Here is a 25116-nt window from a genome sequence, read left to right on the forward strand (position 1 = left end):
GTGGCATACCTACTGCCGCCATTTTGATTTTTTTTCAAAATCGCGGCCAGCCATGAAACCTTTATAAATCGATAGCTGACATTAATGCCAACAAAAAATATTAATTCAATGACCCTCATAAAGTGTCAGGTTTCCGAGAAAATAACCGTCAAAGTTGATCACGTGATTTCTATTTTTTTTTTTAATAGCGACTATAAACCCATCTATTTGGTATAACAATGTGTAAACATACACAAAATATTCTAATAGGTATAGATAATATTAATAATAAAACATAGATAACTATGCCTCATGATATTTCTACATGTTGCGGCTACTATGTACTTAATAAGAATATTTTATACTACGACAAAAAAGTCAATGGAGACGTACTGTTCATTAGGTATTGTTTTAGGTGTTATATATAACAAGAAAATAGATTATATATTGTATTATTCTAATGTGCAAGCGAGACACACTACAAGCGGGGGTGGGGGGAGTGTGGCGGAGGAAGTAATTAACTATTACTTGTTTTATGTGTATAAGAAAGTCAAAAAGTGTTTTTTGTATTGATGTTATGAATGTGATTTTTGTGTTTGTAGTCTCAAGTGTTTAAATTGTGTATACTAAAAGCATGATGCTTTAAATTGTTTATCGGGCAATAAAAATACTGTTCCGAAACTGTACTTCTAATTGTTTTCCCTTTTGTGCCAATGTAAAAAGAAATCCAGGTTTATATAACTATTTTCGCAAAGAGAAATTGTAGTAAGTAGGTAACCATAAAACTATGCCACAATATAAACGTAAAGAGAATTTTTAATTTTATGATTATTCCTATCTTGTGTTATGTAGTAAATGGTTTTACAGAGGTACCTATTACTTTCATTTACCCTATAATGTCAAATGTCATATTAAATCTAATGACGATACTGCACTCACACATAGATGGTCACAAAATATGTTATTAAGTTGAAAAATATATCCAGATACAATGCAACATACATATTTGTTCTAAAAGTTTTTTTTTTAACATCTTTATTCATCAGAACACATACCCTTGCTTATAATTATGGATGTCACGTGATCAACTTTGACGGTTATTATCTCAGAAACCTGACACTTTACGAGGGTCATTGTTTTAATATTTTTTGTTGGTATTTATCTCAGCTATCGATTTATATACGTTTTATGGCTGGCCGCTATTTTGAAAAAAAATCTAAATGGCGGCAGTAGGTATGCCACAAATCTTCAAACCCCTTTTACATTACCCCGAATACAGATTATTATTCATAAATTAGGGTAGTAGAAATATTATTGTCTTTGTTGAAATTATGACGGTGATCGTAATACTCAAAAATTCACCCCGGAATCACACACTAAACAAAACAAGAGGTAAGTAGATAATTCAATTACATTTGTTTATTCAAACATAATAGTTGGAAATAAATCAATTCCCAGTACCATTAAATTTATTGTAATGTAATTTATGACAAAACACTAATTGAGAATTTACAATTTGATTTTATTTCATAGATACTTTGAAATATTGTTATATCAAAGTCAATATATGTTTTATCAAAGTTATTTAGTTTTTTTGTTGGGTTTTTTAATGTGATAAATTAGGAGGTAAATCTGTAATAAGTAGGTAAGTAATTTATTTTGCCCGAAATTGAATGTGAATACTATCTAATAAAATACTTCTAGTGTAGCATAATCTTAGTATTCACTTAGTATAATATTTTTAGAATTCGCTTTTAACTGAAATTGATAAAAATGTGATGGAGGCACTAAGAACCGTGTGCATTAATCACCTGTTCCATAAATTATACACAAGAGAAATATTGTTCATACAAAATTACAATACCTATCTTGTAGGTTGTATTATTATAATTTCTGACGATGATTATAAAAAGCCAACAGATTTATTATACCTAATTATGTAAATTACAATGCTAATTCTAACAATTGTTATTATCTGGACATACGTCAGTGGTAGGTACATGTTCCACATATCCGAGTCATTAAAGTAGTACTTATATAACAAGTACCTACTCGTAATAACACTATAATACTCGACTCTCAAAACGTGGTTCAAATCGTAGGTATATAAAAAAAACCTAATTATATAAAAAAGAGGGGAAAAATGTACGTCTTTGTTGCGTTTTGTTTTAAAGTTACATATTTTTTATACAATGTATAAAAAATGTTAAACAAAATAAAAGCAATTTTCAAGTAAGTACAATATTTTATTGTAAATATAGATTTCCATAAGACTTCACATTCGATTGGTCATTGTGTTTCACACGACATTAAATTTCCTATGTACAAAGATCAAAACCCAGAAATTATTTATATAGTCACCAGCATTACTACGGCGAGACCCCGGTTACTACTCGAAATAAAAAAAAAAACAATAGCAGTTGCCTACTAAATAATAGAAACAATATCTAGTGTGTCAAGAAAGTGATGAAAATAAATGAGGTCGTCTGTTGGCTGGCAACACTGCATGTTCATCAACCAATCTTGACCATACTATTTGGTATTGCAATACCAGAAAAATTGTTCGTCTAAAGTACCTTTTCTTTGCTTTCTTGACAAACTGTAATATAAACTCTGAAAGAAAAAAAAGTTTTGTTTAATATATTACCCGCGGATCAGTTCGCGTCGAAAAGTAGCATATCAGGCTACAAATTTTTCCACACCTGAATTAATCTAAATCCAATGCACTTTTTGGCGTGAGAAAAGGACAAACAAACGCACTTTCACATTTCTAATATTATATCACATGTATATGGATGAGATATAAATATATAGAGTGAAGCTGTCTAGTTAACCTTCCTGTGAAGAATATGGTGCTGTCCAATAACAACCAAAACCTGTATGTTAAGGACATGAAAAAATGCAAAAATGAATAAATACATTGACTTTGACATAAATAATGACTCTCGGTCAATCAATAATGCTGGCAACCATTACATACTTTTTATTTTTTAAAATGGCTAACATTGAGTCGTAATTTAATTGCGGTAATTAAATCGGTGACACTTGACACGTTTTTATGAAAACTACGTTAAAAAATGGTGATATTTCCAAGAATTTATCCCAACAGAAATGTTGCGCTTTTTATATATTTTTAATTTAAATCTAATCTACGAACTAAAAAAAGTCGGGTTTTAAAACTAAAATCAGAAAAAGGTAAAAGGAGAAAGTTCGCAAATCCTTAGTCACAGCACAACCCTTTAATAAAACATCTCAATGTATTTTTCTTCATAACGTGACATTTTCTGCACATCACTTATACAATTTGAGCTTTATGAGATGTCTTTGTGTTCATTTGACTTAACTTTGACGTTGCAGCCTCTACTACCCACATGTTTTTAGGCCATGCATGAGCATGGTAAATGTATATTAATAACATTTTTAATATTCTATAAAATCCTATTTGGATTACTTATAGTACATCGACTGAACTATATTTGCACATCAATCTAAGATCGACATATGCTGATTCTAAGTGTATTTCTTTATGTATTCAATTTACACATATTTTGCAATAAAATATATTTTATAGGTGCACAACAAAACACACAGCTGTCATGATTTTAGAAACCTGTAAAACCACAAATTAATATTAAACTATATTCAAATATATGTGTAAAACACCGAAATGAGAACTGCACTTACAGTTGTAAGTACTTTACTAATAATACGTTATATCCAAAATACACTCCGTATTTATCCAAGTGTTGTATAAATGTAGTGTGTATTTATAAACACATTACATATAATAAGATATATTTTTTTATGACAACGAAAGTACCTAGTCTGTATAATTTGGAATAATAAATAAATAGAAGTGCCATCTGTTGTTTTTATATGGAAATATCTGTCGCTCTGACGAGCAGTTATTAATCTAAGAAGCTATATAATAATTAAACAATTGATAGCGAAGCACATAAAGTAATTGAAAATTTGAAAGGATTGAATTTGTAGGGCTCTATACTCCCGTTCAGTTACAAAAACAAAGCTACTTTTACACTTCTATGGTCTTATTAATCCAACTTCTGTAAGTTCGACAGAGATAAATTAATAGGGATGTAATTTACACCACGTGCCTTAGTGACTCGTAGATTGTCGTAGGTAGATACGATAAAATTAAGGATAAATACATAGTAGTTATATCTTAACTATAATAAATTATAGAAACGAGACAGATAATGACTATTTTTACGCCGACAACGACATAACGCTCGTAAATGCAGCAATTAAAAATAATTATACTTAAGAATAATACACAAGGTGAAAAAAGTTAAAAAACCAGCGTAATTGAAATTCAATTCAATAGATTCAACGATAGAAGTATAGATATACGAGTTTAAAGTTTGAAATTTTACCTTTGAACTAATACTGGTTAAAAAAAATAATACTGTTTATCAAAATTACATATACCATCAATTTAATGATGATGATTAGTGATGGTAGTATGATGTTGGTTAGTTTTATACATAAAAAATCTAAATATATATAACCTTTGTTTAAAAACAAAGAATGAAATTATTTAATTTTTTTATCGAAGTGAAGGAAGCATTTTCTTGTTTGTGCCATTTTCTAACAGAGATTTAAATTCGGTTTTATTTACACTGTTATGTAGTATTACACGTATATGTAATTGTTTTATGATATTAACTATTTATGATAAGGAAATTCGAATGCAGATATTATAAGAAACAATTCATCAATCCAAACTCTAAATTACCCTAATGCAAATATTAGAATATGGTGCAAGAAATTACGAAAAATAGAATACCCTTGCTTCCACGATTTGTACGCCGTTCTCTGTTAACTCGATAAATCTATATTCTGTACTGCATCTAAAGCTTAATTTCCATTACGATTCTAGTGGCATAAAAGTAGTTTCGTGACTATTAACTTCATTGCAATTATCTATAATGAAATTTCACGTGTAAAATTTAAGTTATAAAATGTATAAAACTTAATATTTACACTTGAAAGTTTTGACGAAATTTGTTAATTAAATAATATTGTATTAACCATTTCATGTTACTAGTTTCACAATGAAATTTCAACCTAAATGATATTAAATGCTCTTTCTAGTCTTTGAAGTGCTCTTTTAAATTAGTTATCATTAAACTTTTGGCATGTTTTATTATAATTTTGACTTTTTTGCTACTGACAATAGCTAAACTAATGTCACATTTTTGAAGATAAAGGCATCTGACATGATGACCACCATCTAACGACCACATTACACACAAGTAAATATGCAGGTTCCCGCATAATATAATTTGTTCTGGGCCACAAGTGGTAAAAAAATTAGCGTACAAATATTTATGCTGGAGCCAATCACAACAAATTTCGGTCTCAGCTTTCGATTGGAAGCTGCCGAGGAGCTGTCAAATCGCGAACCGCCGAAACTGTAAAATCGCAATTGCGTTTTAATTTCATCGTTTTTTTTTTATTTTATTCATCAATCACGAGTCTCATTTGTGAGTTATTTTATGTCACGTTTTAAGATATATCTTGTTCGACCAACGCCGTTTGAGACATAGAAATTTGCGTAGATCTAGGTAAAGGTTTGACTAGTAACATTTTAACGCACGGCGCTAGCAAATATATCAATACAGTTGCAGCCACAATTGATATGACACAGAGGGCCCATTGGGCAGCTTTTATGGATATTGCCATGTCGGTTATTGGTGTGATAAGTTGACATGATGAGGTGATGGAGTGGGTGACGTTGTGTGGGCCGGTGATTCTGGCATCTGGGCCACAGTCTGACGTTTTGAATCCGATCCAGCCGGCTGATCTGTTGAATAGTAGCTGAAAAGTCAATACAATTTATCAATAAAATATCATTGGTGAAATACTATTTCAAATGCTTTCAAAGAAGGAAAACATTGTTGAATATTTAGTTCACTAATATATATGCGACTAGATGACGCTAGATGGCGGTAGATAGTCTGGAGTCTGATAAACTGTTTCGTGTGCGCTCCAGGCCTTCGCTTCCAATCTGTTGAGCCGCTTCTTCACTTGCGCTTTAGAAATCGGCGGTAGGTACGATACATTTATAAGATTATAAGGAATGTGAATTAGAAAAAGTGCTTCGGAGGCCACGTTAAGCCGTTGATCCCGGTAGTATTTGCAATCGTTACAACTCGCCAATTAGCAATGGGCGCGCGTAGTGGGTCATGGCCAACACTCTTTATTCATTCACAATAAAGGCCTTTGCCTCAGCAGTGGGCACGGTCGAAGGGCTGATGATGATGATGATGAGAAAAAGTAACAAACCGTGAGTCCTTCCATGGCGGTGTACCCGAGCACAGTCTCCCCGCCGCCCGCCTCCAGCCCCAGCTTGTAACAGAACTCCGATACTGTTCCACTCTCCCCGCTGCTGTTGTGCGCACTGGCCACTCGGATGTAATTCTGAAAACATTTATTTTATATATTAAACTACAGGTATTCAACGCCCACTAGTGACCACGGACCTATGTAACTAGGTCGGAAACGTCTGGGAAATAAAAAAGGTATGTTATTGTTGTAAAAGGTTTAATTATATCTAATTAAGCAACGCGAAAGTTTAAAAATAATAACATTTATTTTGTTAACATTAATAATAAAAACGTTTTCTCTTTGGAAGATAGGACGAGGCCTTTGCCCATCAGCGGAACAGAACAACAGGATAGAACAAAATATCTTTGCTAAAATAATGGCATGTTTGATAACTACAACTAGTGATAAGAAGGTCGTAAATAAATTACTTAGAACATAACTGCCAAGTAAATTAGCAATTACGTTTCACAATCTACTAGCAATGCATAATACAAAGTAAAATAAAATCACCGGTTACTTCATTGACGATAGGTTTAACTATGCATTATCTCTGTCTCGTACATTTGTGTGTAGATGTGGGCGCAGCATAGCATTATAACCTCATCGGAAATCATTATGACGAGTTTATTTGGAGACTAATTGGTGAAAAAACTTAGGTAGTTTCAGGGACCGCTCTAAAGGCATTTGACAATGCAAGACTCTGTGCATTGTCTTGATTTTAATATCATGTAATACGACGCTGTGAATTCTAAACAAATGAAATTGTAAACTTGGGAATACCTGTGGCGGTATTTCGAGCGTAAAGTACTGTCGGTCGGAGTCGGCGCTGAGGAGGTCTATCGCCAGCCGCGGCAGCGACCACTGCTGCGGCTCCGGCCAGCACGCCGCCTACAAACACAAAATAATTAGGATCTTATGTACAGAAAGACAAAATTTTCAAAAAAGAATGTTTTGGCTTCTATCAGTCCCTTAAAGACCCCTCATAATTACTGTTCTTTAATATCTTCTAACGCGCTCATAGGAATTTCATTTTCAATTTTATTTAAAAACCGCATGAAAATCCATGCATCAGTTTCTGAGTTTATCGCGAGCAGACAGAGAGACGCGGCAGTGGACTTTGTTTTATAATATATAATCCCATTCTATTATCTGTCTTCTTCGCCCCTACCCAACCTCTAGGTCTACTATATTATTACAAAACTAACCTCTGCATGGTCCCAAAAATTATCAAGTATGATATTGGACGGATATTGTGTATTCGATTCTTGTACAACTTTCTTGAGCTGGTTTACCACCTGGAAATACCAAAAAGGGACTATTAAATCACTAAATGAAATTAAATTTTCCTTCACCGCTTTTTCAAGTTATTCGGTCCCACTGCAGGGACTGCTCCTTCCAAACTCTAACTCCATTTTCAGCATAGGTTAGAAGGGCTTGAAAGGTGTTGGGGAGACCTTTTTCCTCCAATTTTATGGAATAGGTTTTCTTCACCTATATTTTTTTTCGACATCATCATCGTTGTTGGAATTATTAAATTAAAATAACAAAAAACAGTGTAGTAGATAACCCTATAGTATATTCTACAAACAAATCCTGATAGCTTACAATATTATAAACATACTAAACGCTGAAATGCAAAATTTTAGTTTAGTCATCCTTCTTTTCAAACTTAATGGCAGAAATACACATTCAAGTAAAATGGGCAAGTAGCGATCTACTGGCATGAGTACTTCTACCATAATTTAGTACAAATGAGGGCGCTACTAGGCTCTACTATACTATTTCCTTAAATTACAATACTAAACAGATTATTTCACCTGTCTAAACAAAGCATCAGGCAATCTTATATTTGTAGTGCCACTATCCACAATACTTTTCTGATGATTGAGCTTTCTGCACATGTCTACATTAAAGCCTTGTGCGTAGGTCTTGTCATCCATGATTACTTTTTCAGTTTCATTTGCCAACACCCTTACAGATAGGACTCCAACTTCGTACCAACGTTTGTGAAGTACTGGTGTTCGGTATTTTATGTCCAAGTCTTCATCTGTTTCTGAAACTGATTAATTAATTCATAATTTTAAATGCCATTAATGTTGTCAAATACAAAGTAGAATAAAAAAAAGTTCTTTTACAAATATTCATATTTTCCACAAGCTTTAATTGTCATAAAGATCTTGTTGCATTCAATGAATGATGACAACAATTATTTTAAAAAAAGAGAGAGAGAACTTACCCATAACTCTAAAATTACCATAATGTGTTGCATTGTTTACACTTCGGGGTCCACATAATTTCAATTCAAATGATGCAGAAGTTTGCAGCTTAGCATCAACGGAATCCAGCCACGACTCCACAATCACATGTTCGCCCCACGCACCTACTGGCAAGTAGGCTAAACCCAAGAGTCCCTGAAATGTATAGTTGATATAATTAAACCAACTTGGACAAGTTACGAAGGGAACAAATAACTTGCTATGCTATTTCCACCTGGCCCTGGCAGGAGGAACAGTTCAAAAAATTCTGATTTGATCTCTTGGCACGACTCTCAATAGCTGGGAAGAAACCGGTTAACAGTCAGTTGAGAAAGAGTCATTGTGGGACAAACTAAATTCTCAAATTATAACTTTTGTCTACTTGGCGAAATTTAATTTTTTACATTCATTATGATTAATAACATACCTCCCAGCCTGATCCATTTACAAAAAATTTATGACTTTTGGTTATAATAGCCATGTTGGCTCTCACTTGTGAAATGTTCAAAGATGGTATCTCCACCTGGTCAGACACCATTCGCCCTACCCAATTGCCCTGTGAGTATTTAGCTTGAATCTGAAAAAGCAACAAGTAATTATAAAAAAGCTTTGGAAGATCATTTTGAATTTTGCCCCGAAGGAGATGGGGAGATATTTGCCCAGCAATGGGACAATGAAATGGGTAATTAAAAATACCCAACTAAAATGTATATGTACCTTTTAAACAATTGAAAATAAACTTTAAGTATTTATTTAACTTCTCAGGCTCAAAGTAGTCACATGATATGAATAATCATCATTTTTAGGAACAAATTTATATAATTATAGTACCTGCATTCCGCTATCCTCCAAAGTAGTAGATTTGTTTGTTTCATAATATCTGTCATGCTCCCGACGAGGATAGGAAGCTATAGCAAGTGTCGTGCTGCCAGTATCCACAATGACATTAAGCTGAAACATCACAATAAATGAGTAAAGTTGTAACTTCTGAATCCATGATGTTTGGCATCATATTTCAGATAAACTCCTGCACATAGATTATGCTGACTACAATATAGTAAATTGAAGATTTTATAGATATAGTATATATTTTATAATAGAATATATCTATTCTATATATCATTATTGCAGTAATTTTTTCACTGATGTTTCTATTAATATAGACATCTAAAACAAAAAAATGTCTACTAGCCTGACTTTAAACTCTTTGCACTTTGTAAATAATCATGGAAATAGTACTTGAGTTTATTAACATTTAATTTTATTGTGTGTTTGTAATTATATACATAGGTACTTAAATCCTGTTCTATGTAGTTTGTTCAACAGTTTTTGCTGGAGATTGATTGAGAAAAGCGATTAAGTACTTCTATTATATGTACTTGATTATCACTAATTATCATTACCACACACGGTGGGTACCTAGATATTTACCTTTTGTTTTGGAAGACCCAAATTAATTTCTATAGAGTAAGCTTGACCAGCTTCACCAAACAAATTGTAGCCTTCACCGACGGCAAATACAAACATTAAGAGACATAACACAAGGAACATTTTTGTCATGATTCCTTTAGCATTATGTATATGTAGCAAATTCTGTTAATACCATGGAATTGTTAATAAAAATGAAGGAAAAAGAAAGCAGTAGCGTCCACTGCTTTTGTAAATAAAGAAAGAAAAACAATTTTCAATTCTGTACCCCAGAAGCATAACCAACAAACCCAAACCAACCAATCAGACAGTTGACTTTGACTTGACAATGTCAAGTTGATACTGACAATGACATATGGCTGACTATAACCATGAAATAGGGAGTATTACTGCACATTTATCCCGCCACAGTACAACACTGTATGTTAGGTACACAAAAGCTTTGCTACCTCTTGCTATGTCGATTAAAACGTTTATTTTAGAGTACTTTATGAATCCTTTCATTATGTAGCCATATTCGGGTGCCGATATATTGGGAAAAATCGTTTTCCATAAGATAAAAAAACTTCGAAAACTATGGGATTACGACTCACGCTGTAATAATTTCATGCTAGTAAAACGGAACACATCACATGTGAAGACTTTAATAAAATATGGACTTCATACAAGTAAGATCTTCAGTGAAAATCAAATTTATATCAGTTTATAACCACAGTTGACCAAATAATGCAGAACATAACCTAAAATAGTGTTATTATTTTCAGGATAATCCACGAAATTCTTCCTTTTTCCTTTAAACTCGCACCATATTTTTGGTCGTAAATTTGCAACAATATAGAAAATTGGTGCTTTTTTGCCTCCATTTTGACAATGTTTGTGTACCTTAGTTGTACCAGTAGCGCCATCTGCGCTGAGCTTTGCGTAATATTTTTTTGCCCTATCTTGTATTATTTTAGTAAGTACCTACCTATCCGTGTTCAACCTCTTTGAATGAGCTTCGACACATTAATAAATTATTCTCTTTGGTAAGTAAGTACCTATACTAATCAGTCAGATGCATGTCAGATGTACCTAGTTACTGTAGAAACTACATACAATACACGTCCCTGTATTTTGTATTGTACCTAATTAGGTACCTACGTTATTGTACTTATATTATAACAAATAAAATTACCTTGTTATGAGTACAAAAAAAGAGCAAAAAGGTCCAACGGGTGATTTAAGTCAATATTGTAAAAGTTCATTCACTCTCACTTTTGCCATAGAAATCCTTGGAATTGAAGTGTGGCACGATTGCAATGAAGGCTGGTTGGACTTAGGATCTTGTTTTCAGGGCATAAAGTTACAGTACCAGTTGTACCCGGGACAGAACTTTGACGTGGACATTCTTGTATGGCCTCATGTGTCTAAGGTGCGTGACCACTCACTGTGCGTGGCGTTCAGTAAGATAATTTATGATATCGTAACATACAATGATTACATACATATGTACCTAACCAATAGAATCCTATCTCTCTCTCGTCTGAGTGTGTTCCCGATTACTTCTGTCGCCATTAGTAGGTAGGTCCGGGTCACCGGAGGTCAGGGTCTGCTTTTTCTCCTCCACTTCGTGAGGTCTTCGGCATTCTTACTTGTCACACATATAATATCAACCTAGACGACAGCACTTTATCGTCAGTTTTATTATAAGGATGTCGAAACGACACAACACCACAACGCCTACCTTCTCTTTCTATTGACTCGCATATCGTTTCCTCGGTCTCCCTCATATTCTTATCTATGGTCTCCCTTGGGGCTGTACAAAAATATAAGTATGTTTTTCTTCAGATCTGGTTTGTCAATGAGTACACATGGGTGAGGACGTGGCAGTATCTACAAAGAAGATGGCTGGCATTCTCTATAAAACACTCATTTCCTGTGAGAGTGGCGGAGCTTCAGACCTTTACGGCGACCATCAATCCTATACTCGGACTTGCAAGTCTAGGAGCAAAGTAACGACCATTTTTGTTATTTCTTACTTTGTTAAAGTTTCGCTTTCTTTACCTACGTCTGTATTAATTTATTTTCATTACATCTCTTACTCTACATTAATAATTGAGAAAAAAAGGACGACGTCACATATTTTATTTCGCTTATTCATACAAGAAAGAGCAACACGTTTAGAAATATATGTGAAGAAACGGGATAGAGTGCTAATAGGTATTTCGTTCCTCAGTGTCCGGATTTAGGTACTACGCCTGTCTTTCCGTATTGTATGAGATAGGCGGACCTGGAAATTGAATGCAAAATGTTCTATCTCATTTGGTTACGTCAGCTCGTTGTCTTTTGTTTTCTTTGCACCAGATTATTTTTGAATTGTACAAATTGTTAACACATGTTATAAAATATGTAAAAGATTCTAAAGGTTATATTATTATCGGAAAATTATGTGTAAGTAGGTAGGTACCTACCTAACTGTAGGATTTCAGCAATGAGAATATTGTTACAAAGTGGGCTTTTCGAACAAAACAGTCTATCATTATCATGCAAACATATGCAAACTTCATTCAACAGTCTACAATTGAATAATTCTCCAGAATACAACTATTTAGTTTCGTAAACAGTGTTGAAATTTTCGACAAAGGGAGCCGCGTAGGGTCTTATCTCCCCTCTGCGATGTCTATGTCTTTAATGCAAATATCTACTGCTATGTATGCCTTTCTTTGGCCAAGGGCTCGATAAGTACCTACTTATGCCATCGAATTTTCTCCCAATTTTTTTCAATGTCAAATCATCGAAAAAATTTACAAACGAAATAGTTCGGTCGATCGATGCGCTCGCTCGAACTTTTTGACCGTCATTTTTTAAGCAAGTATATATAAGTTTAACGTATCTGTATGTATTGTACATGAATGCATGGTTGGAAAATATGCATTCAGCCATTTGGAAACTGTCAGGTCTTTTCTTCGGAGCAACTTCGGAGTCGGGGATTTCTTAAATTTTTATAGTTCTTATTGTAAGCAGAAACAGTGCTCGACCTTCAGAAAAAAATGTAGAAAACTGATAAGTGAACTACGATTGTGTGAGAATCGGCCCCTTGGCATCGATGTAGCTAGGTATAATATAGAATGCGGTTTGCTTATTTCAAAAAACCTAGCTGTAGTTGTAATCATTTAATCTTTAATACTTTCTATATATTTTATATTCTCGGTCGTACGGGGTCGGTCGGGGCTAAGACATGGCGAAGCCCGGGGCAGCGTAAAAAATAAACGATTTTAGATGATTTGGTTGTAACCTATCACCTGCCATTTTTTTTTGTTTACACAGGGGAACGCTTGTTACGCACTGAATGTGGGACTTTTGGGCCGCTAGTCGGCCCAGCCTATCCAATAAACCCCTGGGGCGTTTCCACACGCTGCCGTTATGGAGGACGTCACGGGGTCGCTAGGCATTTCACCGCGACGCCCCCCCGGCCGGCCTTTCGGCCCCGACCTGGGCGGGCAGTAAGCACAAGTGCTAACCACCCGCCCCTTACGCCACGCGAGCGTGGCGCGGACCATCAAGCCCGCTCCGTGCACTAATCAGAAAGCTGACGGGGGGAGCGGTCACAAGAGCGGTCACAACACACATAGGACACACACAAAATCTTGGGTGCCACAGGGCACCCAAGTCTGCCTCTGTACGGGCTCAAGAGGTGATAGGCAGGTGACACCCACACATTGCACCCGATACAGAGGCAGCCACCCTTCGGCCGCAGAGGACAGGGGGATCGTCGAGAGACATACCGATGCTCCCTTTCCCCTGCGGCCCCACCGAATTCAGCGCCACGGCCGCGCTGTGGTCGCTGAGGACAAATCCCCGCGACCCCACCTCTGGTCCCCTCTGGTTTCCACATCCAAAGGCTGGTGGCGGGTCACCAGCCAATGGCAGTACTACCGAGGGGACCGTCCACCAGGCCCAGAGCACCCACCAAAGTCTCTAGGGCCTTGGGTTCCTCTTGGTTCACCGGGATGGCTGGTTGTGTCAGACCAGCCCCCCCGGTAACTAAGCCCAACCATCGCGACTAGATGGGAACCCGTCGGGGGGAACCTATCACCTGCCATACGTCAACCCTTTTTAGGAACGCTATTATTGCCTATCAGTGTAGAGTCTCAATTCTGCCAATAAGTCCAGCTAAACGTTGCCTTTTGAGTTAGCATATTTTGTCTCTGTTTGCCTCGTAAGATATAGTCGTGGTGATAGGTAACCTAATACATAAAATTGCATGTGTTTACAGTGCAAAAAATGATAAAGTAACAGAAGTATTTCTGCCTAATTTGCAATTTGGCCAAAGACGCTACTTCGCTCCGGTTTCCGAGTTAGACGAGCCTATACAGACTTTCATGTACAATATTATTTTGGAGATGATAAGAAGTTTCATACCAGCTACCATGGAAGATGGATTTTATAATATTCCACACACTGTACAAGGTATTACATAGTTTATGTAGAAATGTATCCATAATGAAATTTTATACGCGATATTCACTCGCGTATAAAATCGCGAATGAAGGAGCTTCTTAAGCCTCTCGTGTGTGTGTTTCTAATATATATACCTACTTTTAATGAAAATAATGCCTTTTATTGATAAATTTTGAAATAAATATTAAAATTTATAAGAACTTATCTACTTTTTTAGATGTAAGACACCAGGATGCAGTAATAGACACTATTCAAGATATTATATTGAATGCACCTGTTCACGATGAAGTTATTACAGAAGAAATGGAAGTGACAAAGTCAAAAGATAAAAAAGATAAAGACAAGAAAGCCCCAGTTGCTCAAAAAGTAAAATTTGAAATTAAACTTGAAGGGGATGAGATATTGTCAGGTAAATTAAATGTTATAAATGATTACTATACACACCTATTGAAATAACGCAGTTAAAAATTCATTTATACATATAAAAATACTTTTTACGCCAATAAATATGTTTTAAAAGACAATGTTGTTTAAGATTCGAATTAATGACCTGGTCTTACATCATTTGTTTCAGGAGTAGGTAGAATAATAAAATTTGGTACAGTTGGTGATCGACCTGCTGATCTTGGAGAGATCGTGGCCCTTATCAGCAGTTTCAATTTACCAGCTCAGGACGATCAACCAATACTTTTTGTGAATGTTGAAAATTTGTTCGACGTACCCATTGAACATTTGCAAAAACTCAAGTTAGTTCTAAAATTATATTATTATATTATAAAAAAAAAATGTACACTTACTATATTAGAATTTTGCTGTAAGACCTCCGAAAATAAAATATATAACTACGTATACAACTTCCATAATCGGGTAATAATAAACTGCAATATTCTTGGACATGTAATTTTGTCAATGCAAATCCACCAAATATGTGATTTGAAGTCACAATCATTAAGTAATTAAATTACTGGAAGATGGAACAAGTTCTTTCTTCGCTGATACGGTGGTTAACGAATACAAAAATGCTTAAATCCTATATAGTATAGAGTTTGTCCATAAGATAATGTTAATAATAATGATGACTTAATAATTTTGTTTAGCATCACTCAATTATACACAAGATGGATTATAAATGACGAAGTACATGACTCTAATCCGCAACCAATAAAGTTAAAAAAAGATTTTAAAATTAAAGATCATCACGCTATACCATTACAAAGTAATGCCTCGGAAGTCACTGCAAAATTTTTGGATGGTAATTTTGGAATTGAGGTACGTACTTCATTAAAAATATATCTTCTTCTTTACAACAGTGTCTCAAAAAGCTTTTATTTCCAATTACTCCTGTAGGTATATAAACAATATGTTATTACTAATTTAAAATTATATATGATATTATCAAGAAAGCCGCTGGTTTTGAACTGCTGTCATCGGTCTTTGTGGGAGAAGCCTCTCCAACAGTGTAATTACATTTATATTGGCTGTGATGATGATGATTTAAAACCATTAATCTTCAAGTATTTTGTTTTCAGCTACGTGGTATACGACCAATAATTTACAGTGCTATTGAAAAGCCAATATTTTTTGGCTATTTAAAAAACGATCGTGATTTTGGAAAGAAACCTCCACCAACTAAGATTTTAAATGAAGACACGGACATTCTCATTGCCGTAACTAAAATCAATTGTCGTAGCTTAGCAAAAGGCCTGAATGAATTTATCAGAGGAGAGTATCCTTTTTATCCTCCTCCAACTTTCATTGCTCATTTAGATCGACCAACCATTTGTACAAATGACATTAATGCTATAGGATTACCTATAAAACCTAATCTAATTGTCCAACCTTATATTATACTGGAAGCACAGATGACACTAGAAGTTTCAATAGGATTAGTAGGATGTCGACTGAGAAAGCTTTTTTCAAGTTATTCAAGATTATATGCACTTATTCGTGACAGAGAAAGTATAGTAGCAATAAATAATGCTGTGAATGAAATCAACAAGGAAACTTTAGATAATGGAAATACGTCTGATTTATTGACTGGCTTTGCCCTTGATACGAGTGATGTAGTAATTTTCTTTGTCGAAGGTCCAAGAGATGGAGCGATTTTAAAAATTTGGGAATTCACAGCTGACTTTTTTCCTACAGTTAAACCACTTTTTTGCTCTTCAGCGAGGTACCATAAAAGGATCTATGAAAGTAATATACAATTTTGCATGTACCATGTTTATAAAAGTATTGAGCTATGATTTCAATATTTAGTGACAATTCTTCTAATTAGTTTCATTAAATTTAAGTAGATGATTATATTTGCCAATTAATTAAACAGTCAGCTAATCCCAACATCGTTATTTATGTTATGGACCAAGTGATTAATTGGAAGCTATCAAAAATGCCCGTATAACTTGAATAATGCCCAAAATTAGAGGGCAATGCTAATATAATTTAGGCGGAACAAAACAATTAAAGCAGCATAGTTATCGTGACAGAAGTTTTGTCAGTGACATTATTTCTTCCTTATTACCATAAAATAAGTACGTATTTCCATATTAAATACAAACCCCGAAAAAACAAATAAACGAAGCTAATTCTCATTATAACTAATTTCTCAAATGATTGCCCAAAAGCCACACGGCAGTATTCATAATGTCCAGGCAATGGGATAAATTAGATAAGCTATAATGTTGTAATTAATCACCTGGTCCATAATATGTTATGGATAAGTACAACCTACTTATATCGTATCTTTTTCAGATATGGTAATTACGGCGGTGCCATTCTTGATTCTAAGAATGTACGTACCTTTAGGTGTTTTGTTAGCATGCCCACCAGTATATGTGCGTCCTGCTCTACCCATACCAACTAGAACTGTAAGTTTTTAGCCTTTCTTTCTTTTCAAAAGTAAGATTGGTGTAAGGATTTTTTAAGTCACTTAATGGTTACTATCGTGACTTAATCTACTTCCATCTAGCAGCAGCTACATTAGATATTAGTGAATTGGAATAGTCCATTAATGTGCAGATTTCCTCTTCACGATACATTCCTTCACCTACTTGTTCTAAATCACCATACCTACCTATGTAATATTCATTTATATACCTTTGAACGCAAATCAACCAACCAATTAACGCAAAATTAAACCTCACTCTAAATCTTCGGAGGTAGTTGAAAAAAGGACGCTACAACCTACTGGACTAACTGCTAATTTTATTAACTTAATTTCAATGTCGGTCGGAGCATTGTGTTGTTAACCTATTCAATTCATTCCGAGAACATTAGCTTTTGTAATCTTGTATAATCAATCAATTACTGCAATGAGTTGCATTTTGTGTTGCTAGTGATAAACCAAAGGCCGTGATGCCAGGCAAAGGTGTGCAAAACAGGTGGGTATAAACCCAGTGTTTTACCTGTTTTTTCACATTAAGTAATTGGGAAAATACTGGTTGTCAACCCTCACATTTATGTGCAAAGCAAATGTTCGACCCAACCTAACATTTAATAAGTGTTGTACATTACATTCACAGATCTCTCTCATCTGAGCGTCATGCGTTTAATGCGATCATAGATATAACTAAAATCTTATATGAATGGGTGTGGTTTATCGTCAAATAAACGAGCGAATCTCCATTAAGATTCACCATTGATGATACTCGCAATTAAATGGAACGGCGGTGATTAAACTGTTTATCCTTAACGCGTTAATTTATATGAAATTCAACCGCTATTAATTACATAGCGGCTTTAAAACCGCTTAAAAACGAATTAAGAGAACACCTGCCACAGAACCTAGAACTGTTTAAATTAACTGGTTTCGGATTGTACTGTACACATTTTTATAGTAGAATTTACAAAAATCGACAGACTTTGATATTGAATTACCGACTATTTTAAATGTATCGATCTGCAAGTATTTACGGTTTAGCTATATAGGTACTCCTCATATATACTACTTACTTTACTACTTTTGACTGTTAGAAAGATATCGTGTCACGATATCGAGACGACGCCGCTTTTTACGCTGACCCCGGGCTTCACAACACCGAACGCAACCGGAGACATGCAGAGATGAGAGAAAGATTCAATAACAACGTAGATTTATTATTTTAAATATCAGGAATTTCTTTAACATTATTTACTTACTCAAGCCCAGAGCACTGTATAATGACAACATACGATCTTTTCCAGGCTCTGTTGAAGATAGGTCGAATTGTTGCAGGGAAGTTGAGGAAGATACCGAGTCAAGCTCAGATGCCCACCGAAGCTGAGCTGAGCAGCTTCAGGATGGAGCTGTGTGTGGCGCCACGGACGGCGGCGATCATAAACAAACAAGATGAAGGCTCGTAGGCTAACTGATCACTGTTTTTGAATATATTTTTGATTCTATTACATGGATGATATTTACTTCTCTTAGCATATTTTGTGGTTCCGTGGTCCCGTGAGATACAAATTTAAAATTAGCACATTAACACCAGAGAGCGACACAATAATATCAGAGAGATATATATGTATAAAATTGTTTGTACTGAAGAAGAAACTCCATCTAGTTTTACACCCCAAACAAGACAAGCTTTCGTAGGAACGTCAGAATAAAATTAGATATACTTACGAATACCATACAAATTGAATCATTTGTAATGGATTGTATTATTCTAGAAATAAAATAATTACAAAATAGTTTTGTAGCAGTCACTAAAATTAACCGAAGCAAAAATAAAAAGTCAAAAGCATAAGTTGGCGGTATTAATTACGTCATCGCACTAGAGCCTTTGTTTGGTTTCCACCACAGGTTTCCACAGTGTGTAACCCTACCTTGTTCCAAGATTAATGTTTGAGTTTCCAAACTACTTTTTCCTTTTAAATTGAAACATTTTATGTATCAAAGCGAAAACTTCAGCCACTCCAGAATAACCGAGGTAGCAAGGGAATTAATGTGTGTTCACGAAACTGGTACGGGTTTAATTTGTGTTTTATGGTGGTAGTTGTGCGTAAACAAAAATATTTGTTTAAACGTCCAATTTACATTTGCTTCACGAGCGAAGGTTCTTGTACGCTTAGCTTCTTGAAATAGAATCACACTCTTAGGGATATAACTATGAAGCCAGAAGTATTTTACAGTGTATATTTTTGTAATAAATATTAATACATAGGTACTGATTTTAAAATAAAATAAACTTTTTTTGTTTACATATAATATTTATGATACATAGGTATTGATATTATCATTGACAAAACGCAGTACAATAAATGGTAGCACTAAAATAGGGCGCTGTTGGCTGGCAACACTCTGAGTTTATCAAATAGGAATTCTATATGGTGTTGCAATGGCAAAAAAATGTTGTTTGTCAAAATTCGTTACTGTAGTTTTTTAACAAGGCAGTTAATGTTCACTCTTCAATATATTTCTGAGGTTTTGCACCACAGCTTTGAAAGCAGCCTTAGCTATCTCGCAGGCTACCTTAGCTTGGTGTTCTGTATGGATCTTGTTATACTCCGCCTCAACAGCTTGCGCATCCGGGTCTGAAAATGAATAAAACTAATATCAACGATAAGGCAAAAGACAATAACTAATTCGATTTTAAAAAATAATACGACTATATTTTTTTTTTGGATAGAATATTACCAAGCAGGCACATAGGCATGCTGCCACCTGATTGTAAGTGGTCACCACAGCGTATGAACTCAATGCCAGCCACACACTGTCGAACTCGAGACACATGGCGCGTGAACATTAAACATTGACATTGCAATAGACAAAAAACAAAAGTTTTCGTGGACTTCGACAGCTGTGATAAAAATTAACACTTTGACCGCCTTCATAATAGCTTTAAGGACAGGAAATCTGCGTTCTTTTCTACAAAGCAACAGAGCCCAGGGTACTACTTTTTCTTCTCCAAATCTAGCCGAATCCACGTCGAATGGCCTTCCATATAGAGGGCCATTCCTTAATTTTTCAGATCACTGCACGGCATTGGTATGTATCATTGACAACACAAATTTAATACTCATTTATAGAATATATACATACCCATAGATTTAGAAAGGACCCCAAGTAATTTTGACGTAAACTTCGACCTGCGTCGTTTAGATAAAATGGTGAATACTTTGCGTATTACTGCGCAGGTTAAAATTGACAGTTTTAACGTTAACGTCTCGTATGGAGTCTGTTAAAAGAATGGAAAATTATGATTATATCTTACTTAGTATTTCTACTACTTACCAGCCTCAAGTTGTTTCCTAAAATCTTCGCCAAGTGTAGATTTTACATTATTAGTTTCACACGTCAGAGTCTCTTGGCCAATCACAGACACGTCTTTGCCATTTTCAGATTTTGATGAGTAAGGATATGATATAGTGCCAGTTATACCTGTAATAACAGAATATAATAAATTATAGATATTATGGGTTATTATTTACTATCTCTTTCATCTAAGCATGTATTTTGCACTTGGGGCTGTGATGCCCTGAAGCTAACCATGACAATAGTAACTTATCATGTTGTTATTTATAAGTACCTATACGAGATTGACACCTTATTGATAAGGGGTCACAACACTATCAATGTTTTTGTGAAGCTTAAAGTAAACGGGTGCTTATTTTTATCTCTATCCGTATATAACTGCAATCTGTAGCTACTAGTAAATAACATTTTTTTCTTCTCGAACAAATCATATAAATCCTACATTTATATTTTAAGCATCTAATGTCATATAAATAGCTATGAAAACAATACGGTGGGTTGCACCGTACGCAGAAGAACAATGTACGCCATTTTGTCTAAATATCAGCGGCGTGCCGCCGGTTAAAATCAACGTTAAACTAGACTGTGCAAGTCATCTTTATTTGCCCAAAAATATGGTAACATGCTCAACTAAAAGTAGATAGCATGAAATATAAAAGCCAATAAAGAAAAAAAATACAATAGGCAACATTCAGTATATTTATATGTATATTTTAATGCACATAAATAATTAGTTCTGATCGTTTTAAGTTAGAATACATAAATAAAATAAAATAAATATTATCTTCAAACTGTTTATAGATAACTAGCTTTTAGTACTTTTACTTTGTAGTTTGCGTTAATTTCCCAAGCAGGGTACAGTTATTTTTCCGGGACAATATACCCTATGTCCTTCTCCATACTTCAAACTATGCGGCCTGACCCGACTTCGCTCGAATAAAATCATAATAATTTATTATGATTAGTAATACACTTAAACCATAATAAATTACACACTATACCTTCAGAAATTACACCACTATAGATAATTATGTAGTTTAATTAGTTCACACTTTTATATTAGTTAGTTTTAGTAGTTAGTTTTCTCCAGCAGTTAAAAACCAGACAAAAATTAGTCCGGTAGTTTAAGAGTTTATCGCGTTCATACGACAGACAGAAAACAGCGACGCACCTTTTTATTATTGTGAGTAAGGATGACTCTGATTATGACCTATATTTTCCTTGCATAGTCATAGGCCGCATTTATTATTTAAAAATTGGTATTACGTACCAGCTTCGTAGTTGATGGAGCCAGTGATGACTTTATCCTTCTTATTGAATTTAACATCCAGTAAACCGTCAGCGATGTAGTTGTATTTAAGAGTCATATGGGTTATGTCTGTGTCCTTCTCCTTCCTGAAAATAATTGAAAACTCTTCATATACTCGTCGTATATTTGTTATTTTATTCAGCTTCAAAAAATATATTATTATTTATCCTTTGGCACATAGCCCGGTCCTTTGAGAGGTTTGCGCGGGATATAGATCTAACTATTAATTATACTATGAATATAACGAAACCATATGCAAAGAATAGTATTTTATTGTGTAGTAAATCAAATCAAATTATTTATTCAGATATTACATCTTCACAGGCACTTTTTCACGTGAAATTTTATATTAAATAGTAATTTCTCACAAGCTAAAAACTACTGTCACTCAGTATGTTAATCAATTTGCCAACCCCATCTAATAAGGCCAAGGCCTTAGACCAGTCATTGTGGGACGGTACAACACACAGTGTGTCGTGTGGTTCTATGGAAACATTATGGTTGTAAAAATATATATCAAATACGATTGACTATAAAAATATAAGATTGAGCTGATCAATTAGAATGTCGGTCAGGCCAACGACCCCCAGAGTAAATGTGTGGCAAAAAGAATGTATGGCAATTAAAAATACAAAAAATCAAAATACTTACAAAAAGTCTTCGATAACTACATCTTTTAATCCAGTCACTTTAAGATTTTTATAAAGGAATATAAGGTTTAATGCTTCTTCGGGTACATCCACTTCATCAAGGATCATAGGGTCCATTGATTTTACTCCAAATTCAGTACTGCCTCCACTCAGTTCGGTGAAGAATTTCTTCATTCTTTCTTTCCGACATTCTATTTCTGTCTTTGTACATTCTTTATATACCGGACCTATAATCAATAATAGAAATAAGTTCATAAATTTATTATACATATAATAGTAAAGTCGTAAAGTTTATAGCTTTTTGCAATGTGATGTTAATACCCAACATACATATTCCTACATTTCTTCGAGATCTCTCCGAATCCTATCCTACTAATGTTATAAATGCGAAGTTTTATGACGATGTATATGTTTGTTACTTTTCAGGCAAAATTTACTGGATGGATTGATTGTACACGGGTAGAATATAAACTGGAATAACAATGGGATACTTTTTATCCCGAAATTCCGAGCGTAGCTAGTAATTCATATAGGAAAAATAATAAGAAAATACTTACGTCCGAAAACGCAGGTAACAAGAAGAAGAGCCGTCGTGAATTTTAGAAAGTACATATTGATCACCAACCAAATTCGAACAGTAACTGATCAACTTGTTTATATTTCTTTTTTTATACCTATAGCACAACAGATGATAAAGAATATAAAAATCTGGTCAACAGTGACTGAATTCAGAACTAACGGTTCCGTATCAATACGAAAGAAAGAAAGAAAACATTTATTTGCCAAAAACATGAGTACAAATAGTCAAAATGAATTAGACCTACACGTTTTACCGAATATAGGTATGCAAATATAAATAAATAAAGAGGAGCATGCTATCCACTACAAATCCAAAACAAAAAAATAATTATAATGTACTTATACTAGCCCTAAATTCTATCCGAGTCTATCATTAAAGAAATCATTTAAAGTATAATAGCATTTATCAGTTAATAAAGACTTGAGGTGCTTTTTAAATAGATTTAAATTTAAGCTTTTGTATTGATTTGGAATTTTGTTGTACGGTACGGTTTTAATTATTAGGTTTGCTCCACTAATGCAGCATGAAAAAAATATTTTACCCCTTTTACCATCAAATAAAAGAAATAAGGTAAGCATTTCTCACTTACCAATACTGGAACTCCTAAGTCAATAATTATTATAAAATGAACAATCATATTTGTGTAAATATGTACATAATTAAAAATAGTAGAAATAAAAAGGTAAATGTACAAACAATAGTGAGCTTATCACAAAGGGATTTCTTCCAGTCAATCAGTATTTAATTCTTGATTGCGCTGACTTTACATTTAGAAGCTTAAGTTTTTTACAGCTTAAAAGGATTATCTTCTTTTTCTGAAGAATTAGAGATCTTAGTAATAATGTATAATTGTGTAACTAATATATAAGTATTTTACCGTGATAAAATCGCGGATTCTTGAGAAAAAGGTAGTCAGATATGTGAATAATAAAATGAAGAGTTATTTTTGAGATATGTTACGGAACCCTAAAATTTATCATCTAAAACATAAGGTCAGGTATGATAATATCGAACTTATAACTTTGTATGTGTTTATGTCGTTATTTAAATTCTATTTGTAAATATAGCATTAAATTCATAATAATATTACTAGCCTTCCTCCGATATTTAGTTGATCTCCATTTCTCGCCTACTTGTATGGGTTTTTATGTTTCTTTGCTCCTTATATTATTTTATTATGTTTTAGTTGATATTAATTAACTACTAGCGTCCCGTCTCGGCTTCTCTCTCTCTCTCGGGTAAAATCCTAAATCCCCTTGACAGTCGAGCGCCATTTTACATCTGTCATGTGCTGGTTTCAAATTACACCCCGTTTTCCTCGCGGCATAAAAATTTAAATAACTTAAAAATTTTAGCCATTACTATATTGAAACTTACATACACGTCCCGGCTTCACTCGGGTAAAACCATAATAAATATACATTTAATCCTTTCTCAGGAATATCTGTTACAAAATCCGCGTCAAAATCCGTGGCGTAGTTTTAAAGATCGAAATGTACATAGGGACAGACAAACAGCTAGAAGCGACTTTGTTTTATACTATATCATATCAAATATCATTGTATTGGACTGGAATAGAAACCCAAAAAATATGTAACGAGGTAATAAGTGTTTAGGTACTTTCAAAGTTTGTTCTATCTCATTCTAACGTAGGTATTTCAGGTTGCAATTAGAGCTGCAACACTCCAAAGACCGAGTCAGCGTGTAAAGTTCCTTGCAAAATTTCCTGTCACATTCTATTTATCGCTGTCCTAAAATGCGTAAACATGATACCCACAAGAAAACACAACTGAATAATGAAACCCCAAAAGCATCTTACCAATTTCGCCGGCGCAGATTTCTGTCATCATTAGCAGATAAGCCTAAAACACGAGGGCATTACTTAAGAT

The 25116-nt window shown here is 34.3% G+C and overlaps 3 protein-coding genes across 4 annotated transcripts; 1 reads left to right on the forward strand and 2 right to left on the reverse strand.

Moving 5' to 3' along the window:
• Positions 1-2204: 2204 nt before the first annotated feature.
• LOC128671764 (beta-secretase 1-like) lies at positions 2205-10321 on the reverse strand. The gene is made up of 9 exons (XM_053748511.2): positions 10017-10321; positions 9417-9536; positions 9013-9162; positions 8567-8741; positions 8148-8389; positions 7536-7625; positions 7111-7218; positions 6289-6423; positions 2205-5820 (listed from the first exon to the last, which is right to left on the reverse strand). Exons 1-9 carry the CDS (start codon positions 10143-10145, stop codon positions 5509-5511), a joined length of 1461 nt encoding a protein of 486 aa, XP_053604486.1. The 5' UTR covers positions 10146-10321; the 3' UTR covers positions 2205-5508.
• A 789-nt stretch (positions 10322-11110) lies between these two features.
• LOC128671763 (uncharacterized) lies at positions 11111-18836 on the forward strand. 2 transcript variants are annotated; one of them, XM_053748509.2, is made up of 9 exons: positions 11111-11424; positions 11841-12004; positions 14269-14462; positions 14671-14862; positions 15028-15199; positions 15551-15722; positions 15983-16649; positions 17205-17320; positions 18636-18836. In XM_053748509.2, exons 1-9 carry the CDS (start codon positions 11194-11196, stop codon positions 18792-18794), a joined length of 2067 nt encoding a protein of 688 aa, XP_053604484.1. In that variant the 5' UTR covers positions 11111-11193; the 3' UTR covers positions 18795-18836. The 2 variants fall into 2 exon arrangements, with proteins under 2 accessions (XP_053604484.1, XP_053604485.1); XM_053748510.1 differs by having other exon boundaries at positions 18667-18836.
• A 721-nt stretch (positions 18837-19557) lies between these two features.
• LOC128671767 (uncharacterized) lies at positions 19558-23325 on the reverse strand. Its single transcript, XM_053748514.1, has 5 exons — positions 23205-23325; positions 22649-22874; positions 21959-22083; positions 20668-20814; positions 19558-19967 (listed from the first exon to the last, which is right to left on the reverse strand). The coding sequence occupies exons 1-5, from the start codon at positions 23257-23259 to the stop codon at positions 19828-19830; spliced, it is 693 nt and encodes a 230-aa protein (XP_053604489.1). The 5' UTR covers positions 23260-23325; the 3' UTR covers positions 19558-19827.
• Between the last annotated feature and the right edge of the window lie 1791 nt (positions 23326-25116).

This window comes from Plodia interpunctella, chromosome 8 (assembly GCF_027563975.2).
Source record: "Plodia interpunctella isolate USDA-ARS_2022_Savannah chromosome 8, ilPloInte3.2, whole genome shotgun sequence".
Classification (NCBI taxonomy): Eukaryota; Metazoa; Arthropoda; class Insecta; order Lepidoptera; family Pyralidae; genus Plodia; species Plodia interpunctella.

Excerpts from the sequence above, each read along its gene's own strand:
- LOC128671764 (XM_053748511.2), bottom strand. The coding sequence starts at position 10,145 with ATGACAAAAATGTTCCTTGTGTTATGTCTCTTAATGTTTGTATTTGCC. Across the intron at positions 9,163-9,416 it reads TGGAGGATAGCGGAATGCAG|ATTCAAGCTAAATACTCACA; the intron begins GTACTATAATTA and ends TTGCTTTTTCAG. Across the intron at positions 6,424-7,110 it reads CGCTCGAAATACCGCCACAG|AATTACATCCGAGTGGCCAG; the intron begins GTATTCCCAAGT and ends AAATGTTTTCAG.
- LOC128671763 (XM_053748509.2), top strand. The coding sequence starts at position 11,194 with ATGAGTACAAAAAAAGAGCAAAAAGGTCCAACGGGTGATTTAAGTCAA. Across the intron at positions 11,425-11,840 it reads TATGGCCTCATGTGTCTAAG|ATCTGGTTTGTCAATGAGTA; the intron begins GTGCGTGACCAC and ends GTTTTTCTTCAG. Across the intron at positions 15,723-15,982 it reads ATGGTAATTTTGGAATTGAG|CTACGTGGTATACGACCAAT; the intron begins GTACGTACTTCA and ends TTTTGTTTTCAG.
- LOC128671767 (XM_053748514.1), bottom strand. The coding sequence starts at position 23,259 with ATGTACTTTCTAAAATTCACGACGGCTCTTCTTCTTGTTACCTGCGTT. Across the intron at positions 22,084-22,648 it reads GTAGTTATCGAAGACTTTTT|GAAGGAGAAGGACACAGACA; the intron begins GTAAGTATTTTG and ends AATTATTTTCAG. Across the intron at positions 20,815-21,958 it reads CTCCATCAACTACGAAGCTG|GTATAACTGGCACTATATCA; the intron begins GTACGTAATACC and ends CTGTTATTACAG.